Raw genomic sequence first — 26,738 nt, 5'->3', positions numbered from 1 at the left:
CCTTTTAACTCCCTCCCCACTGAGATTGGAGGATATACCGGCGCAATACCCAGTGTTAAACGTAAAGTTTGTTCAACCTTTTATCTCTGACCTCATTGCAGATGGACGGTAGCCATAGCAACAAGCGTTCTCATGGCGAGAGGATCAAGTACAAGCTGGTGGCGGTGGCTCATGGGAATGACATTGCCTCGTTGTTTGAACTTGACCCGACCACGCTGCAGAAGACTGACTCATTTGTGCCACGGTAGGAAAATATGCAGATTATGTTACTTCCTGTTTCAAAATAAAAGACTAAAGAGAATGTCCAACCAAACGTTTTACAATATAAAGAGTAAATGGAGATTAATTCCATTAGGTGGAGTGTTCTAGGCGATCCAGCAGGCCTAGGCCAACCCACTTGTTCTTCTCAGTCCAGGTTCATACAGTGAACTAGTCTTGCAGGGTCGAACAGGGGCCAACCCAATTGTTCATTTCATACATCTTGCGATTAGAATTAATAAAATGAATCTTCAAATAAATATTGAAGAATAAAGCAAGTGTGCCTATCTATATCTATATATTTGTGAATATCTTTATTTTTCTCTGTATCTCTGTCATTATATGTTGTATATCTATACATAAAGGACTATAGAGAACTATAATAGACCCACAGGGCAGCAGGTTGATTTAAATGAAATGACAGAGAAGGTTTGCCTTCCAGAAACTCCTACGTACGACTGAGACATCTGTGCACCAACACCTGGATCCAGAGCACCAATGTCCCCATCGACGTAGACGAGGAAAGGCCCATCAGACTCATGGTGAGTCCCAGTGCAGCCGATCTACCATCAGCAAAAGACCGAGAGAAGCTCCCAACTGGGAATGTCACATAACCAGTTACGCCAGTGGCGTAATTGTTTGCGTGATGTTTTAAATCTTAATTGTCCGTTAAACAAGAATCACTAAATGGTTGTTTTTGAGCTGGAGTTTTGCATGAACAGTGTTCTAACGCACCTCCTCCTGCAGTTGGGAACGTGTCCCACAAAAGAGGATAAGGAGGCGTTCGCAATCGTCTCTGTTCCCGTGATGGAGATCAGAGATCTGGACTTTGCCAACGATGCCAGTGCCATGCTGAGCACTGTGGTGGACCAGTTCAGCCAGGGCTTCATCAGCCCCAACGACCGGCGGTACGAGAGAGAGAGTGTGTGTGTGTGTGTGTGTGTGTGTGTGTGTGTGTGTGTGTGTGTGTGTGTGTGAGAGAGAGAGAGAGAGAGAGCGTGAACTAGTTTGCTGTTTGTGTACTTGTGGGTAGAACCATTCGGTTCAGAAACACCTGAGATCCCGGCACCCGCCAGACACCTGCAGTAGAAATGAACTGGTGACTTGTCCAGGGTGGGCTCCGCCCCTCTGCCGGGATAGGCTTCACCTACAATGAGTGGTTACCGATGGATTGATCTTGGTGTGTGAGAGCACAGGATTGTTGGAACTATTGTGAAAAGTAATTTTAAAATCATAATGACAAGCATCACACGCGTGTAATCTGATATTTCTCCAGACCATAATATGAACAGTAGCGCTGATGTGGTGGATTATTTTAAGTGCAGCTCAGGGGCACAAATTCGTAGACCAAACCTGTTCTGAATAGTTCACAGATTGAAAGAAGGATATGAGCCAACATGGAGGAAGGAGTTAACGTCCATCTTATTTTCCTGGTCAGGTTCGCCATCAAGCTGCTGGAGGATGTGGTTTTCTTTGTGGCTGATGTCATCAACAGTGGCCAGCTGGTCCTGGATGTGGCCATGAGCAAAGCCAATAGAGAGCGACAGAAACTGATGAGAGAGCAGAACATCCTCAAACAGGTATGATCCAAAATCTGACCACGTGCAGTGATGGAAGTTCTGCTCTCTGATGTCTGCTGTGTGTTTAGATCTTTGGTATCCTGAAGGCTCCATTCAAGGACCGCGGTGGAGGGGAGGGTCCTCTGCTCCACCTGGAGGAGCTGGCGGACCAGAAGAACTCTCCCTACCAGTACATGTTCCGACTCTGCTACAGAGTGCTGCGGCATTCCCAGGAGGACTACCGCAAGAACCAGGTGACCATGAAGATGTCTGCTGCCTGTGGACTTTAAAGAACTGATCCAAAGCCCAGGTCTGAAGTCCAGGGCGCAAGTTCGTTTAAGATATGCTCAACTTCCTTTGGTTAGTTACAGTCCAGGTTCATGCAGTGACAAATCTGAGGACCTCTTGATAAATCCTGAGTTTCCTGCTAGAGGTGATAAAAAAAAACTAGCAGCGTGTACTATGTGGTAAACCCACCGATATTAACCCATCATTAGCTTGCTTGTTCTGGACAGTTCCCTCTTTTGGATATCCTTAAATGAACTTTGTAAGAACTCGTCAAATTAATTTTAAAACCTTTACGCTGATGATAAGATTGTCTACTTTTCTGTAGAACAAACAATGTCCTTGGAAGGTTAAAACGTTTTTGCCCGTGTTACCCATATAATATATAATTCCGGCTCGATGTGATCCTCTTCCCGTCTCCAGGAACATATTGCGAAGCAGTTTGGCGTGATGCAGAGTCAAATCGGTTATGACATCCTGGCTGAGGACACCATCACTGCCCTGCTGCACAACAACCGCAAACTGCTGGAGAAACACATCACCAAGACTGAGGTGGAGACCTTCGTCAGCCTGGTTCGTAAGAACCGAGAGCCCAGGTACATTCTGGCAGAGGGAGGGGGCAGGGAAGAGAGGAGGGTCAGTTTGTTTGTTTGTTTGTTTCTGCATCATCCTGTGTTTGCGTTTGCGGTCGGACAGGTTTCTGGACTACCTGTCGGACCTGTGTGTGTCCAACAACGTGGCCATACCCGTCACTCAGGAGCTCATCTGTAAATGTGTGCTGGATGCCAAAAACCAGGATATCCTCATCAAGACAGAGTGAGAAGGGGAGGGGCCAGGCAGAGGAATGACCTCTGACTTTCAGCTCAAGGACATTTTAAACGTCTGCTGTTTTTGTTTTGTTTTGTGATTTGCATTCTTTAATTATTAACAATATAAACAACAAGTGGAAACGATCAAACTATAAAGTAAGCTGTACGTGTTTTGAATGAGGCTGGTTCCAGGGACTGTCAGAATAATAATGCTTTTATTCTGAAGGACAGTTTTCTCAACATGAGTTGTGCTTTAAATTGTTCTTTTTCACGACATTCAGACGGCGCGTCCCCAAAGAGACGACCCCTGGTGGCGGACAGGGAGAATACTTGGCCTTGGATGACTATGCAGAAGAGGATGAGGTAGGTAGAAGGGCTGGAACAGGATGGGAACAGATATCAGGCCTGAACAGTCTGAACAAAACGGTCCGGAGAAAACGTCGGACTATGTAGTTCTGCCAGGTCTCTGCCGAATCTCACCAGTGACGACGTGTTTGACCGCAGAGTGACGTTGTAGTTCTGGGTGTTGAGGTGATGCCCAAAAAGAATAGGCTGCATGATGTGGACATAATGACAGGATATTCAGACAAATATTAGAGATTTTAATGTGTGTCATTTTAACCAGACAGCGGTGGAGTGGAGGACGTTGTTGTTGTTGTCTGGTGGGATTACAGTTGGGCGTTTTGTTGTCTCACCTGTGTTTGTTTCGTCTTTCTGTTGTCTGGTAGCACGACCATTAGCACAAGTGTTATGGAATGTCCTGTTTCTCTATTTGGGTTGAACTCGTTGGTTATTTATTCTTGTAGGTGTGGCTTGTGTGGACGGACAAGACTTTTGAGAAGCAGGAGAAGGGCATCAGACAACTGGCTCAGGAGGCGAGACAAGGAAACGCGCATGATGAGAACGTCCTCACCTACTACCGGTACACAAACGCGGTCGGGAGGTGCACGGCAACGACTTCAAAGCTTAACCTGCTTGTGCACACTCTCAGGTACCAGCTGAAGCTGTTTGCCAGAATGTGCCTGGACCGTCAGTATCTGGCCATCGACGAAATCTCCAAGCAGTTGGATGTGGAGCTCATCTTCTTATGCATGATGGATGAGACGCTACCCTTTGATCTCCGGGCCTCCTTCTGTCGCCTCATGCTTCACGCCCATGTCGACCGAGACCCACAGGAGCTGGTCACGCCTGTCAAGTTTGCCCGCCTCTGGACTGAGATCCCCACCTCTATCACCATCAAGGAGTTAGTACATTTTTTAGACAGCATCACCATGTTTTGGTTGGTTGGTCTTTTCCTTGTTCTCGAGTGTAGTTTTTATTTTTGTCTAACGTGGACATCATCGATCCAGTGCATGAAGATCTTTAGGAAACGTGATTGTTGATAGTTCCTCACTTGGAGAACTTGGAGTACACGCTCCCAAAGATCACTCTTTTTTTTTTTTCTTCTCTGTTATGTGATCAGTTATGATTCCAACATGGACGACAGCCGGGACAACAAAAAGAACCGTTTCTCCAACACGATGGCGTTCATGGAGGAGTATCTCAACAACGTCCTGAACGACGAGCTGCCGTTCCACAATGAGGAGAAAAACAAACTGACATATGAGGTTTGTCCCTTCCCCTTCCTCCATCAGTTGTTGCTCCTCTGTTCCCCTGTGACCGTCTTTGATACTCCTTCTCCAGGTGGTGAGTTTGGCCCGCCATTTGATCTACTTCGGGTTCTACAGTTTCTTTGAGCTGCTCAGACTCACCAGAACCCTGCTGGGTATCATTGACTGTAGACCCAACATTGCATACACCGGGGTCTTATTCAATGATGATGGATCAGGTACTGTTTTTTTTTTTTCTAGATAATAATCTAGTTTTATACTTGTCTGACCTTTTGAAGTCTTTGCCACTCCAGGAAGAATTCATTTAATTCACCCCTGCAGCGTCTGCTTGTAGTTTTGAATCGGTGTATCTCATCCATCAATGTTTTATGCTCTTTGGGACATTTGTTATGACACGCTTGCCTTTAGCTGTCATCTTCCCGTTGGTTGATGGTGTTGCATCTGTTTGTCTTTCCTACCCTGCGCTTTTCCCATTGTCTGCTGGGATCACTCCTCGGGACCGTGCGCGGGATTAGCAGTTGAGGAAATGGATGGGTCTCTTGAATAAACTATATTATGAAGTGTGTGTCATCTCCATATAAAACAAATCAGTCACGCAAACTGATTTTGAGTGATGTCGTGCTGCCTGAGAAAGGATTGCAGAAGTCATGAAAGCAGAGCGTAGATCAACTGCCCAATAGCAGTTTACAGCTGATCCTGATACCTGAAGGTGTTATTTGTGTCTTCTTTGTCCATGTGGATCGTGTTTACGAGTCAGACTGACTGTGTTTTCTAAGTCAGCTGTTTCTACTTTCTTGCCTTTCTGCAGGGAAGAACGTGAAACGCTCCATACACGGGATGGGTCAGATGATGTCCACTATGGTTCTCAACAGGAAGCCATCCTTATTTGGAGGTTTAGTCGCCAGAGGGGTGGGGCTGGGGACTGCACTTGCGCTTGATGGGCCCAGAGGCGTTAAAGACAGCATTGAAAAGATGGATCTGACAGTAATGGACACCAAACTGAAGATACTGGAGATCTTACAGGTAAGTAATCCAGATACACTCTGTAAGTCCTCTGTATATTTTTTTTTACTTTGTCATTCTCTGCTGTCCATCAGTTCATCCTGAACGTTCGTCTCGACTACCGCCTCTCGTTCCTGCTGTCCGTATTTAAGAAGGAGTTTGTGGATGTTTATCCCATGGCTGATGCTGATGCCACCACGAATATGGAGCATGAAGGTAGGCAGACCCCGGTTGGTTGGCCGATTGGTTCGTTGGCTAGGTGGCTGTTTGTTTGTTTGTTTGTTTGGTTCAGGTCTCATGTTGTTTATTAGCCCGTGTGTTTGTCCCTCCTCAGCCACCATCAACCTGCAGCACATTGGAGAGCAGGCAGAAGCAATGTTTGGAGTGGGGTATGTATCTGTGGGTTCCAACATGAGAGAAACGGAATGTTCATATTCATTCATAAACATGTGCATCGCTGTGTGAGGACAGGAAGGGGAACAGTGTCCTCGAGGTTGACGATGAAGGAGGTCGTATGTTCCTGCGGGTGTTGGTCCACCTCATCATGCATGACTACCCCCCTCTGGTTTCTGGAGCTCTGCAGCTGCTCTCCAGACACTTCAGCCAGAGGCAGGAAATGCTGCACACCTTCAAACAGGTGCACACACAAAAGATGAAGCTCAGTAACTACAGAAGGCCATGCGATGGGCTGATCCTCATCGTGTGACCCCTGAACCATGAAAACCTGCCGCGAGGATCTGGATCACATTGGAAACATTATTAGTCTGATATTTATTCGAGAAAAACTACATTTTACTACTTTACAGGATCTAGATCAGGAATTTTAGAAGATACATATGTCCCCTAACTGAATCAGGTGCAGCGCCAATCTGATCTCAGATCAGTCTGGATTATAATGATTGATTATCTCACAGTAGGGAATTTAATCCTATAAAATTAAGCATTCTGGATCTCCAGACTCTGACGTGTGCTGGATCTGACATAGACATGCTTCTCTGTTGGACTTCAGGTCCAGCTGCTGATCTCGGGTCAGGACGTGGAGAACTACAAGCTGATCAAGGCGGATCTGGATCGCCTCCGAACTTTGGTGGAGAAATCTGAGCTATGGGTGGAGAAGAAGGGCTCAAGCGGAGAAGGGAAAAAGGACAAAAAAGAAAAGAAGGAGAAAACAGAGGTGACGACAAGAGCATGATTGTTTTCATATTTTGTATTCATATGCTTTTTTAACTTATTGTATATTACGGCATGCCCTATAGCTTAGCGCTGTAATTTACATTTTATTATTGTCGTTACCTTATGTTACATGTTGCACCGACAAAAATTCCTAGTCTGTGAACCCTCATTGGTTGAACTTGCATTCCTGGAGTCAATCATCTTCTTTGTGGCTTCAGCATATTTAAAGAGCCGCTTTTGGCCTCCTCATTGTACTTAATGCTTGACAATCTGATGGGAATGTCGTTCGTGATCTCTCTGTTGGGCAGCACACAGCAAGAAGGTCACAGGTTCAAATCCAGCTTGGGGCCTTTCTGTGAGGAGTTTATATGTTCTCCTGCATGTCTGCGTGGGTTATCGCCGGGTTCTCCGGCTTCCTCCCACCACCAGAAACATGTCCAGGTCATTATTGAAAATGAGAATTAACGTAGTTCTCAATTAACTTACCTGATTAAATAAAGGTTCAATTAAAAATTGACAATGGTAATATTCTGATTTTTTTCAGTCAGCTTCAAAATTCTAAGTAACTGGATCAGAGTTTAAGGTGCAAATAGACACCTGTAAAATTCCATAAATTACTTGTCTTTATCTTATGTGCTTTACATTCCTGTCACTTTTATTATAGTCTCGGCTAAGACGATATCATCCTTTTGTTTTCACACCGTTATGAAGGCTTAAATGTTTTAGGATTCTGTGCAACAGAATCATTTTCCAAAACCTGCTGATAACCTGATATGTTAATGATTGTTTCTCGCTCTGCTTCCAAACAGTAAAAAGTAGATACAGAAAAATAATTTTAAAAAGGTAAAGTTGATCCCTGCAAGGAAGGAAGGAAGGAAAAGGGCAGAGTCATCAGCATATAGCTTTGTTTTCATTCGGCGAAGTGAAATCTGTTCATGATTGTTGTAATAATTTTCCATTATTTTTCAGAACTAATGGGTGTGGTCTTGTCTCTCTGGCTGATTGATGTCCACTAACAAATTAACTCTTATCCACTTCTTCAAACAACAAGCGCCACTATTTTGCTCACACATTTCCTGGAGGGGATTCAGGAAGCCACACCCTCCACCACGTTGATATTATGAATTTTCCTACTCGACATCTGATTGGCTCAGCCTGAATGTGATATTTCTCATGTAGCCCGTCATTAAAAAGTATTTCTTCTTCTCCATGAGAAATATCATAGCCAATCGGAATAAGGCTGCTCCTGGCATCGTCCTTGCCTTCTGAAATAGCTTCTCGGAATCTGCATAGAACCGAGTTCACCTGTGTTTTATTCTGCCTCTTCAAACCCCTCCACCAGTGAGTGTGCTTTGGGTCTAAGGTGGGATGGTAAGCTAGTAGCATAGCAGCTAGCAGCAGGTATCCCTGTTTCCGGCTTGCACATGTTCCCTGTTGTGTCCTGAATCAAAGAGAAGAAGGCATTTTTGTGAACCAACACAAAAAGCTTCCGAAGCAACAATCAGTCGTTTTTTTTTTAATTCCTCTGATCAGCTGCTTCGTCTCTGAAGCCTTCCGCTGCTGAGAAATGAAAACCAGTGTTTGGGCCATTTTTCAGATTCAGAAGGGTTCTCCTTGGCTCGGCCGTCAAACCTTATTGGATGTGAGTGGACGGATCTATAATCCTACTAACAAACAGACCAACAAACTGACGTGTGAAAACATGACCACCCCAGGGTGTGGAGGTCATTTTAATACTGATTTGTGTTCTGGTTTAAACTTACTGTACTGAACTTTGGTTGGGGGCTTGCTGGTGTTTGAGGTGGAACTCCCTGGTCCTGGGTCAAGGCTTTCTCTCTCTCTCTTTCTCTCTCTCTCTGTCTGGTTATTGATGCTGTCTACTGTGAAAATGTCTTTATAACATGTCACCATTGTCAAACAAACACACTGTCAAGCCGAGACAATCGTTAAAAAAAGCAGTCAGCCAGCGGACCACTGGTGGAAGTAATGTTGGGAAGAGCGTCTTCATATTCCTTAGCTTAGCTTAGGGTTAGGTTTGTTGTTTTTTTGGGCTCCACATGGACTTCTTGGCATTACATTAATGTCCAGTTCAATATTTATCATCATAATGGTTTGTTCACAACACGATGAAAATTTTCATCTGCCTTGACCGCAAACACAGGCTAGTAACAAGGTATTTCCTTCACCCAACCAAATTTGCGTCTCCTGGAATCCACTTGGGTTTCTTCTGCATTTATAAAATTGCCCAGACATGCATTTTACTTCACGTTGCTTCACCATAACACACACACACACAATACCTTAATGCAATAGTTCAGCTTGTAATTCAAGGGTATAACATAACCAGAGGACACTCCGTAGGGCGTAGGCTGTCTTACTCTCTGCATCCTGTGCAAATGCTGTTTTACCCTCCACGTCCTGTAGGGGGCAACAGAGGACACAACGCCAAAGAAGGAGAAGGAGAATGCCAATGAGAACTACCAGAGAGTTAAAGAGGTGAGGTTCTCTTTTGTTTTGGATGCTGGGGGTATCATTCTGTGCTGTGGTCTATTTTTCTAAATCCTCCTGTCAATCAATCAGTGTGGGCGGGGCTGTGAGGTGTTTAATTGATAGGCAGTGCTCTTGCTTTGGTTTCTTCACCAATGGGGGGTTTTTCATTGCTCTTCCAAAATCACAGATCCGAATAAAGAGCAAAAATAAAGCAGAGATCATTCTGAAATGCCTCCACGGGCAGGAAAAGCGTTGTTGGTGTGTTTAATCATTTTTTCCGCTCTTGCCGGCTACTAATCAATAAAATCATGACCTACACTTCTCATTTGAGTCATGAAGCTAAATCAGCCATTTGCTTTTTCTTTCATCTGATGGATTTGTTGCTGAGTCCGAAAAAGATCAGCAATCTGGATCACCAGATGGATTCACATCCGACTGCGTGCGACACCTAAAACGAACTTCAGATGGAATTCAATGACATTTCTCCAAAGCTTTATCAGATCCCTAAAGATGATCATCATAAAAAAAAAAAAAAAATCCTGCTTATTTTATGATTTTTCTTCACTGAATTTGGGGATATTCTTTGTTCTCAGACATCATTGTAGACTTTATCCATGATTGAGAAGGTTTTATCTCAGAAATGTTCCACAATCGTAAAAATAATCTTTTAAAGTGTTGTTGTTTGTTAGTGTTGTCTTCCTCGACAACACTAACAAACATGAACGCTAATGATGAGAGTCGGGGGGACATTTTCCAGTTTGAAACGTTAGTGGCCGAGGTGCGTTCAGGTCATTCGGTTGAGTGTCGCTTCACTGAGGCTACAGTCATTTATTGTTCTCTTTATGCAGGTTCTCTTTGACCTCTTAAAGACGGACCGTTCAGTCCTTTTCACGTCCTTTGTTGTAGTAATAGTATAATATAGGCTACAATTGTCCTCTGTTTCTATAATATTACAAAATATTTTAAATACTAATCCGAAATACTGACCCTTAATTGTTAGACGCTTTGGTGGAATGATCCGAGGGAGAGGAGTGCAGCGGCCGAAGACTTTTCCATGCCGTGCAGCCTTTCTGTGTTCGTCGCACCGATAGTGTTCTCATTAGCAGCATGACATTGTTTGCATCGTAACAATAAGGTTTTACATCCGTCTTGCAAAACTTAAAGTATCACAAAATGTATAATATATTATGAATTGCGAATGATACATAATTAGAAAGTCTACAGGACCACTGTGAGCCAGTCCTGCTAATAGAACCAACACCAATAACATTAAAACTCAGAGAAGCCCTCAGAGCGCAGACCTCCGCCGAGCATCTCATTCCGCTCCTACACCGTCCACGACCGGATCATCACCAAAGGGTTCTAGATTGTTCTTGGTATCTTTATCTTTACATGAAAAGTAAAAGTGAATCTGAGTTTATGTGTATTTATAACAGATCTTTGAATCCATAAATGGAGTTTTCAATGTTAAAATGTTATATTATTTATATTAACGTCATTCTGGATCCGATCAAGATGAAATTCGGTGGTGAGATATAAAGCCACACCCTACAGGCCTGTGTCATTCCATAAACATTGGGCAATAATCAACCGAGATATTGATGAACAGATTTTGATGCTCCATTGACTGTAAGTGTAACAAAAAAATCTCAAATTAATCCAGAATCCAGGATCTCTTCTGGATCATCACAAAAATGTAATCATCTGTCCCTGGTAATATTCCCAACATTTCCTACCAATTTCATCCAGATCCGTCCAGAACGTTTTGAGTTATCCCGCCTACGGCCGGCCGGCCGGACAAACATAACTACATCCATCCATCCTTTCGGTATGCCGGGATATCAGGTTCTCCAGAGGTTCCTCTTCCTGGAAAACGTGTCCATTTCCTCCAGAGGGATCCTGATGCGTTCCCACTCTAGATGAGATGGTCTGATGCTGAACTTCGTTTCCAAGCATATTTGGCCTTCTTCAAACCAGAAATGATTTCAGACCTTCTTCCAGTTTCAGCTTTATTCATCGTGAGCTTGCGTTTTGACGATTTTCCATGTGTTCCTTTCCTCTTTCTCCTTTTGCTCGCCCTCCTCTTCTCCAGATCCTGGAACGGTTGAATAAGATGTGCAGCACCGGAGTCTGGAAGAAGCAGCAGAGGTTGCTGAAGAACATGGGAGCTCATAAAGTCATGCTGGATCTGTTGCAGGTGTCCTATGACAAGGTGAGACTTCTAACCGCCAAAGTAAAAGCATCTCAGCTCATCCAATGGGCAGAGCCTGTCTAAAGCCCCTCCCCCTTGGTCATTCGAGGCAGGATTGTTGCATTGCGCCTGGTTTACCTGTGCAATGCTGATGTTATCTACATTCACAAACGGGAGTGGCCTCCATTGGTTGGTTCATTGAGTAGATGTGGGTCTTTAGAACGACGGATGATTCGGTTATTCTGTCTTCTTTTGTCTGTGATGAGAACAGACTCCTTCATCCTGTCCTCTTCCTCTCTGTTTGCAGAATGATGTGAAGATGCTGGAGATCATCAGATACACTCATCTCTTCCTCCAGAAGTTCTGTATGGGGAACCAAGAGAACCAGAGTCTGCTGCACAAGAACCTCAATCTCTTCCTCAACCCCGGGGTATCAAGACGTTTTTATTATCCTCTATTTATTTTGTTACAGAGGCAGCAGAATAAAAATGTCTGAAGACGCCCATGTAGTTTAAGTATCGGATGTAGTTTTAATATCGGATGTAGTTTAAGTATCAGACGTAGTTTAACATTTAAAAACAGAAAAAATGATGAAAAAAGTTATTTTTCATCAGGATTGTATTTTGACTACGAAATTGATCAGAAGAAGTGCGTGATGGTTCCAGTTTGACCTTTGACCTCCGCCTGTAGCTGTTGGAGGCGGAGACGGTTCAGTACATCTTCAACAACAACTACCAGCTGTGCAGTGAGATCTCCGAGAGCGTCCTGCAGCACTTCATCCACTGTCTGGCCACACACGGCCGCCACGTTCAGTACCTCAACTTCCTGCACACCATCATCAAGGCCGAGGGCAAATACGTCAAGAAGTGTCAGGACATGATCATGACAGAGGTGAGAACGAGGACACGCAGTTCATACCGGCTGCGTGTTGGCGTGTTGACGTAATCCTGCTGTCTCCGTGCAGCTGACCAACGCAGGCGAGGACGTGGTCGTCTTCTACAACGACAAGACCTCCTTCAACGTGATGCTGAATCTGATGGCAGAGAGCAGGGAGGGGGTCAGCGAGGGCAACCCGCTCAGGTAACCATGGCGACGGACAGTTTTCCAGCCCTGTCCCATTCCCACAATGATGTCGCTACCTCTGGATGTGAATCGAATACCTGCGTGGACACAGACAAAGAGCGAGGAACACCTCCTGTCACCTGTGCAGGTATCACATCTCTCTGGTGGAGTTGTTAGCCGCCTGCGCCGAGGGGAAGAACGTTTACACGGAGATCAAATGCACCTCGCTGCTGCCTCTAGAGGACGTGATCCGAGTGGTGACGCACGAGGACTGCATCACTGAGGTTGTTATTATTGTTGTTATTACTATTGAACGCCGGTGTGCAGCGGTAACGCGGGCGTTACTCAGGTCGTTCTTGTTGACGGACGTGTCTTCCTGTCCTGCTGTGGCGTGTCTCTGTGACGACGCCCTCCTGTCCGCCCGCAGGTGAAGGTCGCCTACGTGAACTTCGTGAATCACTGTTATGTCGACACGGAGGTGGAGATGAAGGAAATCTACACGTCAAACCACATCTGGAAGCTTTTTGAAGACTTCACCGTGGACATGGCGAGGGTAACGGCGCCCGCTCTAGAGGCGGTTAGTGGTAGCGCCGCGCTCAGATGTGCGTCATGGGATTTTCTTTCCTCTGCAGGTTTGTAACAAACGAGACAAACGTCTGTCTGACCCCATCTTGGAGAAATACATCATCAGCGTGGTCTTTGACACCATCAACGCCTTCTTCAGCTCGCCTTTCTCTGAGAACAGCACTTCTCTGCAGGTCAGTGCGGAAGCGGCCAATGAGGCGATGCGAGGAGTCGTGACGTCATCAACACAGACGAGCACAGGCGTCCTGTTGGGTGGAGGTCCTGGCATGATGCACATGATATTTCCAGGGGGCGCTGTAGAGCCAAACATTAAATTATTTTTTCAAGTCCGTTTCCATGTTTGCTTTTCAGGCCTGTGTGGCGCCGGACGGACGACCCGTGGGACATTTATTTACCTTCTGTGTTTCAGACCCATCACACCATCATGACTCAGCTGCTCCAGTCGTCGGTCCGGCTGCTGGACTGCCCCTGGCTGCAGCAGCAGCACCGAGGACAGGTGGAGACCTGCATCAAGACGCTCGCCATGACAGGTAGCGCTTCCTGTTTTAATGGTCGCGGCAGTGTCCCAGCGATAGACCTGGTGGAGCAGCTGCAGCTCATCGAACCAGACGTTTGTTCTTCCTGCTCTAGCTAAGAGTCGCTCCATCGCTATCCCTCTGGACCTGGAGGCTCAGATCAGCTCCATGTTGTCCACGTCCGCTCTCAACTCTCTGTCCCGCTCCAACCCAAACTACAAGTCGTCCTTGCGCTCCTCCAGAGCCATCGCTCCCGGCAACCCCTGGGACTACAAGAACATCATCGAGAAACTCCAGGTGCAGAAACCGCATCGGTGTTAACGTAATCAGTATCCAGTCATCGGAGTTCTGGACCGGTTCATTCTGTCCTGCTCCTCAGGACATCATCAACACCCTGGAGGAGCGCCTGAAGCCGCTGGTCAACGCCGAGCTGTCGGTTCTGGTGGACGTCCTCCACCAGCCGGAGCTCCTGTTCCTGGAGGGAACCGACGCCCGGCAGCGCTGCGAGTCCGGAGGCTTCATCTCCAAGTAGGATCAGGTTCAGTCCAAACCTGAAGACGTGAAGAAGAATGGCAGGCCTCACGTGTGTGTGTGTGTGTGTGTGCGTGTGCGCGCGCCTGCTTAGGCTGATTCAGCACACCAAGGACTTGATGTCGACGGAGGAGAAGCTTTGCATCAAAGTTCTGAGGATTCTGCAGGAGATGCTGATCAGGACGCTGGAGTTTGACGACAAGGTGCGTGAACGCGGACGTTCACTGCGGTCAGATTGAATTAGTGATGTCAGAGTAGCGTCGCTGTAAAGGGAGTAACATTAATCCACTGAAACAACAACCGGCGACGACATCACTCTTATTCCACAGCCGCAGAGTGAAAACAGAATAGTTTTTGCTAAATTGCTTCCCAACTTGGGCTCTCAAGGGTTAGTTAAGATAGTTAAAGTGGGCGTGGCACCATCTGATGGGTTGGTCAACGCGACATGGCGTTGATGCCGCTTCTTGCCGTTTCAGGGAATCTCGCTGCGGAAGGTTCTGCTGCAGAATTATCTGTTTCCAAATAAGAAGAACAACCTGAAGAACGACTTGGCAGAACTCGGAGTTCCAGGTAGGCCTTCATCACTTCATGATAAACCGAAGAAAAAAAAAAAACTCTCATAATGAGGCGTTTGTGGATTAGGCGGGGAGCAGGAGCGGGACTGGGCGGCGGTGGCCTCGGTTCAGTGTCGACTGGACAAAGAAGGAGGAACGAAGCTGTTCACCGATCTGGTGATGAGCTCCAAGAACGGCAAGATCTTTGAGGAGAGCATCCAGCTGGCCATCTGCCTGCTGGAGGGCGGGAACACCGAGATACAGGTTCGAAAAAACGTGATCCCGGTAGAAGCTCCGCCCCCCCCCTTTCACCTTATGTAAACGTCCTGTCGTTCTGCTCCAGAACTCTTTCTACAAGCTGATGGTGGGCGACAACAAATCAGAGAAGTTCTTCAAGGTTCTTCATGACCGGATGAAAGAGGCGCAGACGGACATCAAGGCCACGGTGTCGGTGAGCGTCGGCGAGATGACGCACAAGGCCAACGAGAAGGAGCTGGAGGGGGGTGAGTCTCGGCGGTTCCTGATGACATCATCGCAGCGTCGGTCCACCTGAAATGTCTCACCAGAGGGGGGGGGGGTGTCTTTGTGAAGGCGGCTCCACGTTGGTGCTCGCTGGCCCCGGCGGTCACCCCCTACTGGTCCCGGGCCCGTCCATTGCCCCCCTTCCATGCGCCTCCACCTTGTCCGTCCAGCCGGCAGAGGAGCAGAGGGAGGTGGAGATGGAGATGGGGCCGTCCGTTACCATCATGAAGCCCATCCTGAGGTTCCTCCAGCTGCTCTGTGAGAACCACAACCATGACCTGCAGGTCAGTCGTTGCTCAGGATTGTCACCGTGGTAACCACACATAGTGTAAAGAAGTCCTTGGATGTAACGTGACCGTTTTTTTTTTTTTTTGGAATTGCTTGCGATTTCAGAACTTCCTGCGCCGCCAGAACAACAAGACCAACTACAACCTGGTGTGTGAGACGCTCCAGTTCCTGGATATCATGTGTGGAAGCACCACCGGAGGTCTGGGCCTGCTGGGGCTCTACATCAACGAATTAAACGTCCACCTGATCACGCAGACCCTGGAGACCCTCACCGAGTACTGCCAGGGCCCCTGCCAGGAGAACCAGGTGGGCCGATGTCTCGGGATGTCGCTCCCCCCCGGGTGGAGGCGCAGGGAGAACCTCGGGTTCAGGTTGTGTGTGTGTGTGTGTGTGTGTGTGTGTCTGCGTTTCAGACCTGCATCGTGACCCACGAGTCCAACGGCATCGACATCATCACGGCGCTGATCCTGAACGACATCAGCCCTCTGTGTCGCTACCGGATGGACATGGTGCTGCAGCTTAAGGTGTCCTGTCTGTCTGCCTGGCTGCCTGTCTGTCTGTCTGGTTGTTGATCGATTGTTCTGTGTCTGGTTGCCAGGACAACGCCTCCAAGCTGCTGTTGGCCCTGATGGAAAGTCGGCATGACAGCGAAAACGCTGAGAGGATCCTCTTCAACCTGCGGCCGCGAGAGCTGGTCAGGACCGGTTCTTTACCACCGATAGAAGATTTAAAGGAGTCTTTTATAAATGTGTGTGTGTGTGTGTGTGTGTGTGTGTGTGTGCGCGCGTGCGTGCTGCGTACAGGTGGAGGTGATAAACAAGGCCTACCAGCAGGACACCGATTGCGAAGGTTTGGAAGTTTCTCCTCGTGACGTGGGACACAACATCTACATCCTGGGCCAGCAGGTGACCAAATGCTAGCTCCTCATTGGCTGCCAGGATCAGTGTGGGCTCCTCTATTGGCTGAGGGACGTCTCATTCTCATCAATGTTTGTTTGCAGCTGGCGAGACACAACAAGAGTCTGCAGAACATGCTGAAAACTCAGAATAAACATAAAGAAGCGGAGGAGGGAATTTCCTCCATGGTGATCTATCCATCTGTCTATCGTAGGAATGGTAGTACTGCAATAGTAGTACTGCAGTACTTACCTGCTGGGGTTTTTGTGTCCGCAGCTGAACCTGAACAACCGTCCTCTGTCCCAGATGTTGAAGTCCACAGCTCCAGCTGGTGAAGAGGAGCAGGACCCACTGGAGTACTACGAACAGATGACCTCACAGATAGAGGTACTACTACCGATGATACTACACTCCTAATGTACGTGTCGACTACTTCCGGCAGTACACCAGTACACAGAGAGACGGGGACAAAACCAATTCAGATGGTAAAATATTTATTCTATTCTATTACTGGGTACTATTATAGCATACTACTAAAGTGTACTACTACTGGATACTATTAACGAGTACTATTGCCTGATAATATTTTAGATTACTAATACTGGGTACTATTATAGGGTACTATTACCAGGTACTACGATAGGGTACTATTAAAGGGTACTAATATGGGGTACTATTACCAGGTACTACTAGAGGGTACTTTGACTGGGTACTACTAGAGGGTACTTTGACTGGGTACTATTAAGAGTTCTAATACAGGTACTATTACAGGGTACTATTAAGAGTTCTATTACAGGGTACTATTACCGGGTACTTTTACTGCAGGCATCTTTGACCACTTTCTTCTTCTGTGCTGGCGCAGATCGTCCGTGAGGACCGCAGCATGGAGCAGATCGTGTTTCCTGTCCATCCCATCTGTGAGTTCCTGACCGACGAATCAAAGATCCGAGTGTTCAACACCACGGAGCAGGATGAGCAGGGGTCAAAGGTCACACAATTCTTCCAACAAAGCTCCTTCCTTCATGGAGAAATGGAGTGGCAGAAGAAGCTGAGGAGTGAGTACACGACTGAGTATTTTTGGTGTCTTGGGTGTATCCTGATGACATCGCTTCAGTACTTGTGATGGCGTGTTTGTACTCGTATTCATACCAGGCATGCCGGTGCTGTACTGGTTCTCCAGGAGGATGTCGCTGTGGGGAACCCTGTCCTTCAACATGGCCGTCTTCATCAACCTCATCATCGCCTTCTTCTACCCATATAACTCTGGACAAGGTACTGCAGTACTACTAGAACTACTACCATCCATCCATATTCATTTACAATGAAAGTTCATCAGTCAACCACCTGCACAGGTGTGGTAATACTACAAATATTACCTCCCGTTCTGTCCCCCCCAGAGGGCGCCATCGATGACTCCCTGCTGCTGATGCTCTTCTGGGTTCTGACCGGGCTCTCCGTCTTGGGCCTGCTCTCCCGGCGTTACGGCCTCCAGCCTCTGACGCTGGCGCTCATCCTCAGATCCATCTACCATCTGGGAATCGGCAACACGCTCATCCTGCTGGGATCGCTCAACGTACGTAGCAGCTGTGTGTGTGTGTGGGTGTGTGTGTGTGTGTGTGTGTGTGTGTGTGTCGGCGGTTACCTGCTGTGTGTTCCTGCAGCTGATCAATAAGGTGGTGTTCGTGGTGAGCTTCGTGGGGAACAACGGGACGTTCATCATGGGCTACAAGGCCATGGTGATGGACATGGAGTTCCTGTACCACCTGGCCTACGTCCTGACCTCCACCCTGGGACTGTTCGTCCACGAGCTCTTCTACAGCTTCCTGGTAAGCCCCTCCCCCCTGCCAACTGGGAGGAGCCGGCCACAGGGTCCACCCTCTTCCTCAGCTGTTCTTCTCCTCCTCTTGCTCCGCCTGCAGCTGTTTGACCTGATCTACCGGGAGGAGACTCTGTTCAACGTCATTAAGAGCGTCACTCGGAACGGCCGCTCCATCCTGCTGACGGCGCTGCTCGCCCTCATCCTCGTCTACCTCTTCTCCATTGTCGGCTTCCTCTGCCTGAAGGAGGACTTCATCATGGAGGTCGACCTGCTGCCGCAGATCGCTGCAGGTAAAGCTCCTTTGACTTTGACTTTGATCACCAGATTTAATCAGGAACAAACTATCCAACCTGTGGTTGAGTTCAGGTCCGCAGCAGAACGAAGCAGCTCAGGATTTCCTCAAGTCCTGTTCCACAGACGGCGTCAGCTGCACCGCCGAGGCCAGCGGCGTCGCCGAACAGGAGGGTAAGCGTCCGTGTAGCGAGCGCCAGGTGAACGGATGAAGGGGATGTCTTTTAACCAGTTTCTGACAAACAGAAAGTAATCATCCCCGAAAGCACACACGCACTGACCTGTGTGTGTGTGTGTGTGTGTGTGTGTGTGTGTGCGTGCGTGTGTTTCAGACGAGTTGAACTCGGAGCGAGCGTGTGACACTCTGCTGATGTGCATCGTTACCGTGTTGAATCATGGACTCAGAAACGGAGGCGGGGTCGGAGACGTTCTCCGCAAACCGTCCAAGAACGTAAGCACAACGTTTTTATATCCATCCCATAATAGACGGTGCTGTTAGCATGTTAGCACGTTCGTAGCGCAAGGCAAGATGCGGATTCATTCAGTGTGTGTGTGTGCGTGCGTGCGTGTGTGTCTAGGAGCCGCTGTTTCCTGCCCGTGTGATCTACGACCTGTTGTTCTACTTCATCGTCATCATCATCGTCCTCAACCTGATCTTTGGCGTCATCATCGACACGTTCGCCGACCTGAGGAGCGAGAAGCAGAAAAAGGAGGAGATCCTGAAGACCACGTGTTTCATCTGTGGTGATGAATTCATCCCTAGTTTCAGCTCGGTCCGTTACGTTAATCCGTTTGAGGACAGTTTTTCGATTGGCTGAGGAGGTTTTTGTTATCTGACTGTTGACCCAGACATAACGCAAAAAGTTACGGACGGGTCTTGATGAAGTGTTTCAGGAAATGTTGGGAATGTTACCAGGGACGGATGATTGCATTTTGGTGATGATCCAGAAGAGATTCTGGATTCTGGATCACTTGAATTTAATCTGTATCGGATTAAAAACTGGGGGTACACTTGAGTTTGGGCCTACTGTGTATTTAAAATTAGAGACAGAGATTTCTAACGTCTAGCGTCGTCTTGTAACTGAGTCGATTCCACATCAAAGCATTTCAACAGATTTGTTCTGTCTTTGATCCAGTTGAAATCGGGATACATTTTCACAACAAAAATATTTTGTTTTTGGACACTTTCTATAATATCTCTCCACAAAGGAGGTTCCGTTTTTAACGGTGTTTGTTTGTTTGTTAGCAGGATTATGGAAAAACTGCTGGATGGATCTTGATGGGGGGAACAAAATGATGGGTCTTAGTCTAAATTAGATAACATTTTGAGAGCGATCCGGATAACTGTCTGGATACAAAAAGCTCCATAGGTAGCCGGCTACATATGGAGCTGTCCAGTGCTGAAAATCGCCTTCAGGATCATCCAGGTGTTTTTTTGTGATGGTTGAATTTGGTGCGTTGTTGCAGGTCTGGAGAGAGACAAGTTTGACAACAAGACGGTGTCGTTTGAGGAGCACATCAAACTGGAACACAACATCTGGAACTACTTGTACTTCATCGTTCTGGTGCGCGAGAAGAACAAGACGGATTACACCGGACCTGAGAGCTACGTCGCCCACATGATCAAGGTACAAAACCTGCACACGGCAACGAACCCGGGTCCAACGGCACGCAGCTAACGCCTCTCCTGTTTCAGAACAACAACCTGGACTGGTTCCCACGGATGCAGGCAATGTCTCTGGTGGTAACCGATGGCGACGGAGAGCAGAACGAGATGAGGATGCTCCAGGACAAACTGGCATCGACGATGAAGGTGGTGATGACACTGACCTGTCAGCTGACGGAGCTGAAGGAGCAGGTATTTACACACACACACACACACACACAGACACAGATGTTTCCTAGATCAGATGGTGATGTCATCATGTTTCTGTCCAGTCGTTGTGGACGTAATCCATAAAGTTAGGAGATTAAATCTTCCCAATGATGACCTCATAGCCACAAGCCCAAGTGTATGTGTTTGATTTTGATTTGATTTGAATGCTTTATTTCGAACATGCTATTAACAAAGTCAAAAAAACAAACCGAAAACAATGATAAGTCAAAATAACAATAACAAAGTCAAAACAATAATCATAATATGAACGCAGCATGTCCGAAAAGGAATAGGATGAAGCATTAGCTTATTTAAACCTACCCCTTCTCCACTACTCAATAAACCGTATCCCCAACATACATATAACACATATCTACCAAAAATAGAAAATAGAGTAAAGAAACATATTTTTTTATTTTTTTCAAAATAAAAGCACTGAACTTGAGAGGGGTTTTAATCTGAAAGTGTTCCTTTTTATTACCTTTTACTGTGGCTGTTCATGAAACATTAAAAGAAAAACGAGTTCCCGCTGTAGCTCTATTGAGACAGTTTTGCATCATAAATGAGAACGCATCATTTGTACCTTCCGTGTTTCCTTAGATGACCGAGCAAAGGAAGCGGAAGCAGAGGATGGGATTTGTTGAGGTCCAGGCGGGAGCCAGCGCTTCGTTGCCCCCCAGTGCAGCTGGAGGAAACCACCAGATCTACAAGACGTAAATGAGGACGGCTAACCAGTGGACTCCTGAAGAAAACGATAGAACACACGTGAAATGTTCACTAGAAGGTTTTAGTGTTTATTGTCCGACCGATCCACACATCACTACTGTAAAAAAACAAATGTTTTTTTTGTTTTGAACTTTATCTCGTGTTTGACCAGAATGGGTTGAAAACGAACAATATAGCAGACAAAATGTTACTTTTGCTAACATTAGCTTTGTGTGCTAGCTGAGGTGTTGAGCAGAAACTACATGTCGCAGCTGGGCGACGTTCACAAACCACTGAGGCTTCCGATCTGACATGGTTGAGTTGTGATGTAATCAACTCGGTCGTCGAACCAAACAAAAATACCAGTGGACGCTCAGTTCCCGCCATTTAACGACTTCCTGGTTAGCTTCTGGTTAAAAGAAGAGAAAGTCTCTTAACCAGAAGATAGATTTTACAGAATAAAAATATTAGTAACTTTATTTAGTTTATGACATTGTTTACTCAAAATTAAAGTCTATACTGTCCACAATGTTGCTGCCGCTAACGTTAGCTGAGCTTGTTTCTGGATTCATTCAGTCAGGAGGTTTTTTTACTGACAGTTGAGCTTTCCACAATCGTCTCCCGTTCCCAGAGCAAACAATAAAACACTGAATACACCAGTAATAGAATAGATAGACCAGTAACAACGCTTGAACAAGGAAAAACACTGAATAAAACACTGAATAAACCAGTAAACTCATTTGATAAAGCAGTAAAAAAAGTCATAAATATTGGATAAATTATTTTAAAAATATTGCATTTTTATATTTTTAGAAACAAATACAAACTGAATAAATCAACAAATTCTAGTTGAAAAAACTAAAAGAAACACTGCATAAACTAATAAAAATTATTTTATAAATGCTGAATAAATGAGTAAAACTGTAAAACAATTATGGGAAAGAAAATACAAAACTCATTTTTAAAAATTGCATGAAACAGGAAAAACAAAGAATAATCCTGTAAATCATTGATAAATGTAAACTACCATTAAATAATCTAATAAAACAACTTTATAGACCAGCAAAACATTGATAAAACCGGTAAATAAAATCTAATAAACCCACCAAATATTAGATAAACCCGCCAAATAATGTAATAAAACGTAATGCTGAACACTGGTCCAGTGCTGCAGACTTTGAGACAGATGGCCGGACAGTAAAACATTTTTAACCTCCTGTTGTTTCTGGTACTGTGAATACTGCGTATTGACTTACTTTTAAAAATACTGATCAGGTGATTATTTAATGTTGTCATCATACGTTGGTTAAGTCTGTCCAATCAGTGTTCCCCACCCCATAAATATTTCAGTCTTATTATTATTATTATTATTGTGTGGTTGTAAAGTTGATCCCAGTTGTGTTTGTTTTTTTTTACAGTAGATCTGGGTAAACCCGTTTTCATGTGATTTATTCTGTGTTTTTTTATGATTTATTGGTGGTTTATTTAAAAGGAGAGTTTGTTTTACACACTAGATTATAATTCAACTGTCAGCAAGAATAAGAGTTTAAAAAAAATACAATGTCCAACAATAACAATAAAAAAAACTTTGGGTATTTTGGCAGTTTGGAGTTTTAAAAGTGTTCATCAGACCAATGTACACCTGTTTAATACTAATATTAGCATCCCTCTCTGTCATACCTTAATTATCAATAACTGGCAGGCTTCCCACATGCTTAAACTACTGCTGACATGCAAAGCCACATCCCCCTCCCTTTATATACAGGTACCTGATTTCATAACATTTCAGATTAATACCCACCCCTTCATCGGCATTGAACCAGATGTGATGCTGAGTGAGTATTGATTGCCATGTTGGTAGCAACATGGCAATCAGGGGAGTTTAAGGAACTCGTCAGGATCAATATCTTCTGGACCACTGAGCACCTGTTTTATCTCTTCCTCCAGCTCAGCCGATCACTGATTCAGTATCAGTATCACAGGTCAGCTGGTCATTAACATTCAACAGCCCATAGCACACATATGGCAGCGCCGCAGCAGGAGGCCGTAAATATGCAGCAGGTAACACCTGCTAGCGATAGCACAGTTAGCATGCGTGTTACATCTGTTCGTCTGTGTGTGTGTGTGTGTGTGTGAGTCACAGTGCGGGTTGTGGGAGGACCGGAGTAATCTGTGCTCTCGACTTCATCTATGACCTGGTGGTTACCAAGGTAACGTAATAACACAGCACATGGCCACAAAATCACTCTCGTGCCATCATGCCATGTTTTAATTTCATGTTTCATCACGGAACAGATCTAATTAAAGCTACAAGCAATGCAAAATGAACTCATTGACCCACCTGCCTGTCACCGCCTCCCTCCTTCCATGCATTCTTTATGTCAACATCAACACAACCACAGGGGGCAGTATAGTTTCAAAAGGAACCAGGCAAAAGAGGTTTTGATTATTTAATTCGACATACAAACAGCGTCTGTTGTATCCTTTGAAGTATTTAATGTAGAGCATAAATGTAAATGGCTCCAACAAACTAACATCTACATTAGCTTTACCAAAAGGCTAGCATCTATATTAGCTTCCCCAGCAGGCTAGAATCTATTAGCTTCTCCAAGAGTCCAGTATTTATGTTATTTTCTCCAAAAGGCTAGCACCTATTGTCAGCAGGCTTCTCAACTAGTTAACGTACTTGTCCTTTGGGAGTTTTGGACTAACCTTCCTGCGATGTGGTGGCGACACACCTGAGGCGTGCCCCGCCTCTCGCCCGTAGCCAGCTGGAATAGAACCTCAAAGTTGATAAGTGGCTGAGTCGTTCAGCTCAGGCTAACCATCATTGTTTTCTTCAATAGGGTTGTATCGATGTTAGCTTCATAGAAGCTAATGTTAATTTAGTTAGCGTCATAGTTCCTTCAACAGTCCCACAGCTGGTGACATCATCATTCTGTCATTTACAAACATAGGTTGTGTTCTGCTTCATGCTTTCTTCTGTTCAGGATCAGTATGAGTTCATCTTTACGGCGATTGAACGAGCTCTACGCCGACCTGTATGAGGTAATACAACCAGAAAAATGTTGTTTCAAGTGTTGACTAAATCAGAATGTTGTTGTCGGTTCTTGAGGAAATAGACAGAGTGAAGCTGCAGCAAGAGGAAACAGTCCTGAGGCTGACTTCCTGTTTGTGAATTCGGCATGAGACAGACAGGAGTGTTCCATGGTCACAGTTTTAGAATAATAGAGGACAAAACCTGACAGGTAGGTTCATTTTATTATGATCATATCTTGTGTCATTACATACGATTCAGTCATAAAGAAAGAAACATACTGACTAATGTTCTAAGATGCTTCTCCAGAAAGCTAATATCAATGTTAGCATCTCCAACATGCTAATATAATATCAGCTCCAGCAGGCTAACATCAATTATAGTGTCTACAAAATATTTAAATCCATGTTAGCTAATCAATTAATTAATTGAGCCCAAACCTTTTGAGATTTCCTTGAATACAAAATGCTGGGAAAACCCTCGATAAAGAGAACTAATCTGCTTCCTGTTTGATCACGCGCTCAGGAAACCAGAGAAGAACACGAGAACACCTGCTTCCGTCTCCGAGAGGTATCTGCCTGACAAGACGCTTCACCCCAAGGTGTTAAATTAACGCTTTCTCACCCTCCTTTCACATCCCACCCATCCCCATATGTTACCATGGAAATGGAGCTGTGGGGAGGAGAGAAATGGCTGACAGGAGGAGATGAAGGCAGGGAAATAGGAGAAATGACAGAGGATTAGAGAGAAGTGGAAAAAAATATTTGGAGGAGTAAAGGAAAGAAATAGACAACAAGGAAATGGGAGCAAGGAGAAGTGGGAGGTGAAAACAGAGAGACTACTCTGTTAAAGAACGAATAAGTAGACAAACAAAAAAGGAGGAGGAGGTGAGATATGATGGGAAATCAGAAAAACTGAAGGAGATGCAGCAAAAGAGGACGTAATAGGAAAGGAGAGAAAATCTACAGACAGGATGGGAGGAAACATGGAAAGAAGAAAAGTCAGGTAAATGTGAAGAGAGAAAACAAAAGACAAAAGAGGACGGAAGGAGATACTGTACATGAAAATGAGTTGAGTTAGCCTTATTAGGTAACGCTGGTTACCATCATGGTCGCCATGCCGACAGCAGTCACACGGCCAGAACAGGAAGTGGAAGCAGGGACTTCCTGGGGAGGTGTAACAAAGAAGAAGTGTGTCATTTTTCAGTTTGTGATCAAATAAATGTTCAGTAAAAGAAGGAGAGCTTGAACCAGTCTGTTTAGCAAAGCTTAGCATAATTATTCATTGGTTCTGTTATGCTACTAATTAGCAACTTGTTAATCTCCACACAAATAACAAACACAGTCAGACATTTTAGGGGGAGTCATCGTGTTTACGTCTGTTAGCACTAGTTTAGCAATTTTTTTTATATAATTTCTCCCTTTCTTCAGAATGACATGAGTGACACATATGCTGTGGTTGCCAGGCCAAAACGTCCCCGCCCAACTTCAATGGTTCCCATCGACTGCCATGTAGCCACGCCCATATCCAACAGGTAGAGAAACACATGAGGCTCCACCTCAGCTGTTCACATTAGGCAGAATAGAACATGTTGACTTGCTTGATTCATGTTTTACTTCCATATATCATTAACGTGCAGGACTCCATCCTCATCTCATCACTATGACAACGATCCTGCTGGAATTCCCATCTACAGCTCAGTCAGACCCCGAACTGAACGCGCAGATGGACCCATCTATGACAGCGCAGCATCATCCAATGACAAGCTAGAGGAGGGGCTAAGGAAGCCTGACAATTATGGAGAATTTCCTCTAATGCCAAGTAAGAAGGGATGATGACGAAAGGAGAGGATGTAGGGATGATGAAGGGAGTAAAATTAAACATGCGTCTTCCTTCCTTCAGCTGAACCAGAAGATGATGACTATGAGGATTTGTCTTCATCACTCACAGACAACCAGTGTGAACCTGGGGGTATCGGTCAGTACACCTACTCAGCTAGTCTAAGAGATCAACAAGAGATTACCGGGCTAAGTGGACATCTTGAACCAGAGCAGAGGAATAATCTGATTGGAGGTTTAATCAGCCAATCAGCATCAGTTTGAGCAGATGGCGCGAAAGCTCCTAAAGTAGCACCAGAACCAGAACCTGTAGGTGGTGCTGTTAAAGTGAACACACCATCAGCATCCCAGGAAGCTGCTAAACAGGGAGATCTAGAATCTGATTGGATAAGGTTAAACATGTGACCATTATAGGGCAAGAAACCTGCTGCTGTCTGCTTTCCTCCATCTGCTCCAAGTTAAAATGAGAGCTGATGAGGTCATTGGTTGGATGTCCTGTTGCTTCTCCCGAAGCAGGAAGTGTACGTCTCTTAGCTTCCAGATTAGCATTGCTAGCAACAGGACAGATTTTACCGCGTTTTAATGTCAACATGATGGATGTGGAGTAAAAACTGAGGGAGTTTAAAAAGACAGTGTTCGTCCACTCCAACGACGATGTCATCACCAGCCCCCCCCCCCCCCCCAATATTGCACTGTTAGTGAGTCCACAATGGATTTGTGTGTATTTCAGGCTTTAATTGTCGTGTTCAGAAGCCCAGAGGACCCAGAGATCCTCCTGCTGAGTGGAGCCCACTGGAGAGATGAAACTGGTTGAACTGGTTTACAGAATAGTGAAAACAAAA

At 45.5% G+C, this 26,738-nt stretch overlaps 1 protein-coding gene and 1 long non-coding RNA gene across 2 annotated transcripts in view; both read left to right on the top strand.

Annotated features, from left to right (window-relative positions):
- itpr3 (inositol 1,4,5-trisphosphate receptor, type 3) overlaps positions 1 to 22,608 on the top strand; it is a 29,986-nt gene extending 7,378 nt beyond the window's left edge. The window contains exons 10-59 of the mRNA XM_068746285.1: positions 102 to 244; positions 701 to 800; positions 1,006 to 1,166; positions 1,697 to 1,838; positions 1,907 to 2,071; positions 2,526 to 2,698; positions 2,799 to 2,918; positions 3,193 to 3,274; positions 3,718 to 3,833; positions 3,903 to 4,154; positions 4,374 to 4,518; positions 4,595 to 4,739; positions 5,330 to 5,544; positions 5,619 to 5,739; positions 5,858 to 5,912; positions 5,995 to 6,160; positions 6,533 to 6,711; positions 9,129 to 9,192; positions 11,279 to 11,398; positions 11,685 to 11,807; positions 12,068 to 12,268; positions 12,342 to 12,457; positions 12,588 to 12,723; positions 12,867 to 12,992; positions 13,072 to 13,197; positions 13,434 to 13,554; positions 13,655 to 13,836; positions 13,919 to 14,067; positions 14,165 to 14,273; positions 14,547 to 14,640; positions 14,713 to 14,888; positions 14,968 to 15,163; positions 15,324 to 15,430; positions 15,540 to 15,740; positions 15,848 to 15,958; positions 16,033 to 16,128; positions 16,238 to 16,339; positions 16,435 to 16,518; positions 16,607 to 16,717; positions 17,193 to 17,385; positions 17,483 to 17,602; positions 17,728 to 17,903; positions 17,992 to 18,156; positions 18,250 to 18,422; positions 18,511 to 18,614; positions 18,773 to 18,891; positions 19,019 to 19,184; positions 19,908 to 20,068; positions 20,137 to 20,298; positions 20,917 to 22,608. Coding sequence (XP_068602386.1) covers positions 102 to 244; positions 701 to 800; positions 1,006 to 1,166; positions 1,697 to 1,838; positions 1,907 to 2,071; positions 2,526 to 2,698; positions 2,799 to 2,918; positions 3,193 to 3,274; positions 3,718 to 3,833; positions 3,903 to 4,154; positions 4,374 to 4,518; positions 4,595 to 4,739; positions 5,330 to 5,544; positions 5,619 to 5,739; positions 5,858 to 5,912; positions 5,995 to 6,160; positions 6,533 to 6,711; positions 9,129 to 9,192; positions 11,279 to 11,398; positions 11,685 to 11,807; positions 12,068 to 12,268; positions 12,342 to 12,457; positions 12,588 to 12,723; positions 12,867 to 12,992; positions 13,072 to 13,197; positions 13,434 to 13,554; positions 13,655 to 13,836; positions 13,919 to 14,067; positions 14,165 to 14,273; positions 14,547 to 14,640; positions 14,713 to 14,888; positions 14,968 to 15,163; positions 15,324 to 15,430; positions 15,540 to 15,740; positions 15,848 to 15,958; positions 16,033 to 16,128; positions 16,238 to 16,339; positions 16,435 to 16,518; positions 16,607 to 16,717; positions 17,193 to 17,385; positions 17,483 to 17,602; positions 17,728 to 17,903; positions 17,992 to 18,156; positions 18,250 to 18,422; positions 18,511 to 18,614; positions 18,773 to 18,891; positions 19,019 to 19,184; positions 19,908 to 20,068; positions 20,137 to 20,298; positions 20,917 to 21,033 — 6,987 coding nt within the window. The 3' untranslated portion in view covers positions 21,034 to 22,608. The remainder of the gene's footprint in view (positions 1 to 101; positions 245 to 700; positions 801 to 1,005; positions 1,167 to 1,696; positions 1,839 to 1,906; positions 2,072 to 2,525; positions 2,699 to 2,798; positions 2,919 to 3,192; positions 3,275 to 3,717; positions 3,834 to 3,902; positions 4,155 to 4,373; positions 4,519 to 4,594; positions 4,740 to 5,329; positions 5,545 to 5,618; positions 5,740 to 5,857; positions 5,913 to 5,994; positions 6,161 to 6,532; positions 6,712 to 9,128; positions 9,193 to 11,278; positions 11,399 to 11,684; positions 11,808 to 12,067; positions 12,269 to 12,341; positions 12,458 to 12,587; positions 12,724 to 12,866; positions 12,993 to 13,071; positions 13,198 to 13,433; positions 13,555 to 13,654; positions 13,837 to 13,918; positions 14,068 to 14,164; positions 14,274 to 14,546; positions 14,641 to 14,712; positions 14,889 to 14,967; positions 15,164 to 15,323; positions 15,431 to 15,539; positions 15,741 to 15,847; positions 15,959 to 16,032; positions 16,129 to 16,237; positions 16,340 to 16,434; positions 16,519 to 16,606; positions 16,718 to 17,192; positions 17,386 to 17,482; positions 17,603 to 17,727; positions 17,904 to 17,991; positions 18,157 to 18,249; positions 18,423 to 18,510; positions 18,615 to 18,772; positions 18,892 to 19,018; positions 19,185 to 19,907; positions 20,069 to 20,136; positions 20,299 to 20,916) is intronic.
- Positions 22,609 to 24,195: 1,587 nt separating this feature from the next.
- On the top strand, positions 24,196 to 25,833 carry LOC137902862 (uncharacterized). The gene is made up of 4 exons (XR_011105752.1): positions 24,196 to 24,269; positions 24,584 to 24,659; positions 25,489 to 25,592; positions 25,698 to 25,833. It is a non-coding gene; the product is annotated as an uncharacterized lncRNA (long non-coding RNA).
- The last annotated feature ends 905 nt before the right edge of the window (positions 25,834 to 26,738 follow it).

This window comes from Brachionichthys hirsutus, chromosome 2 (assembly GCF_040956055.1).
Source record: "Brachionichthys hirsutus isolate HB-005 chromosome 2, CSIRO-AGI_Bhir_v1, whole genome shotgun sequence".
NCBI classification, from domain to species: Eukaryota; Metazoa; Chordata; class Actinopteri; order Lophiiformes; family Brachionichthyidae; genus Brachionichthys; species Brachionichthys hirsutus.
Note: the sequence above shows the minus strand (reverse complement) of the source record. Positions and strands in the feature narration are given on the sequence as shown.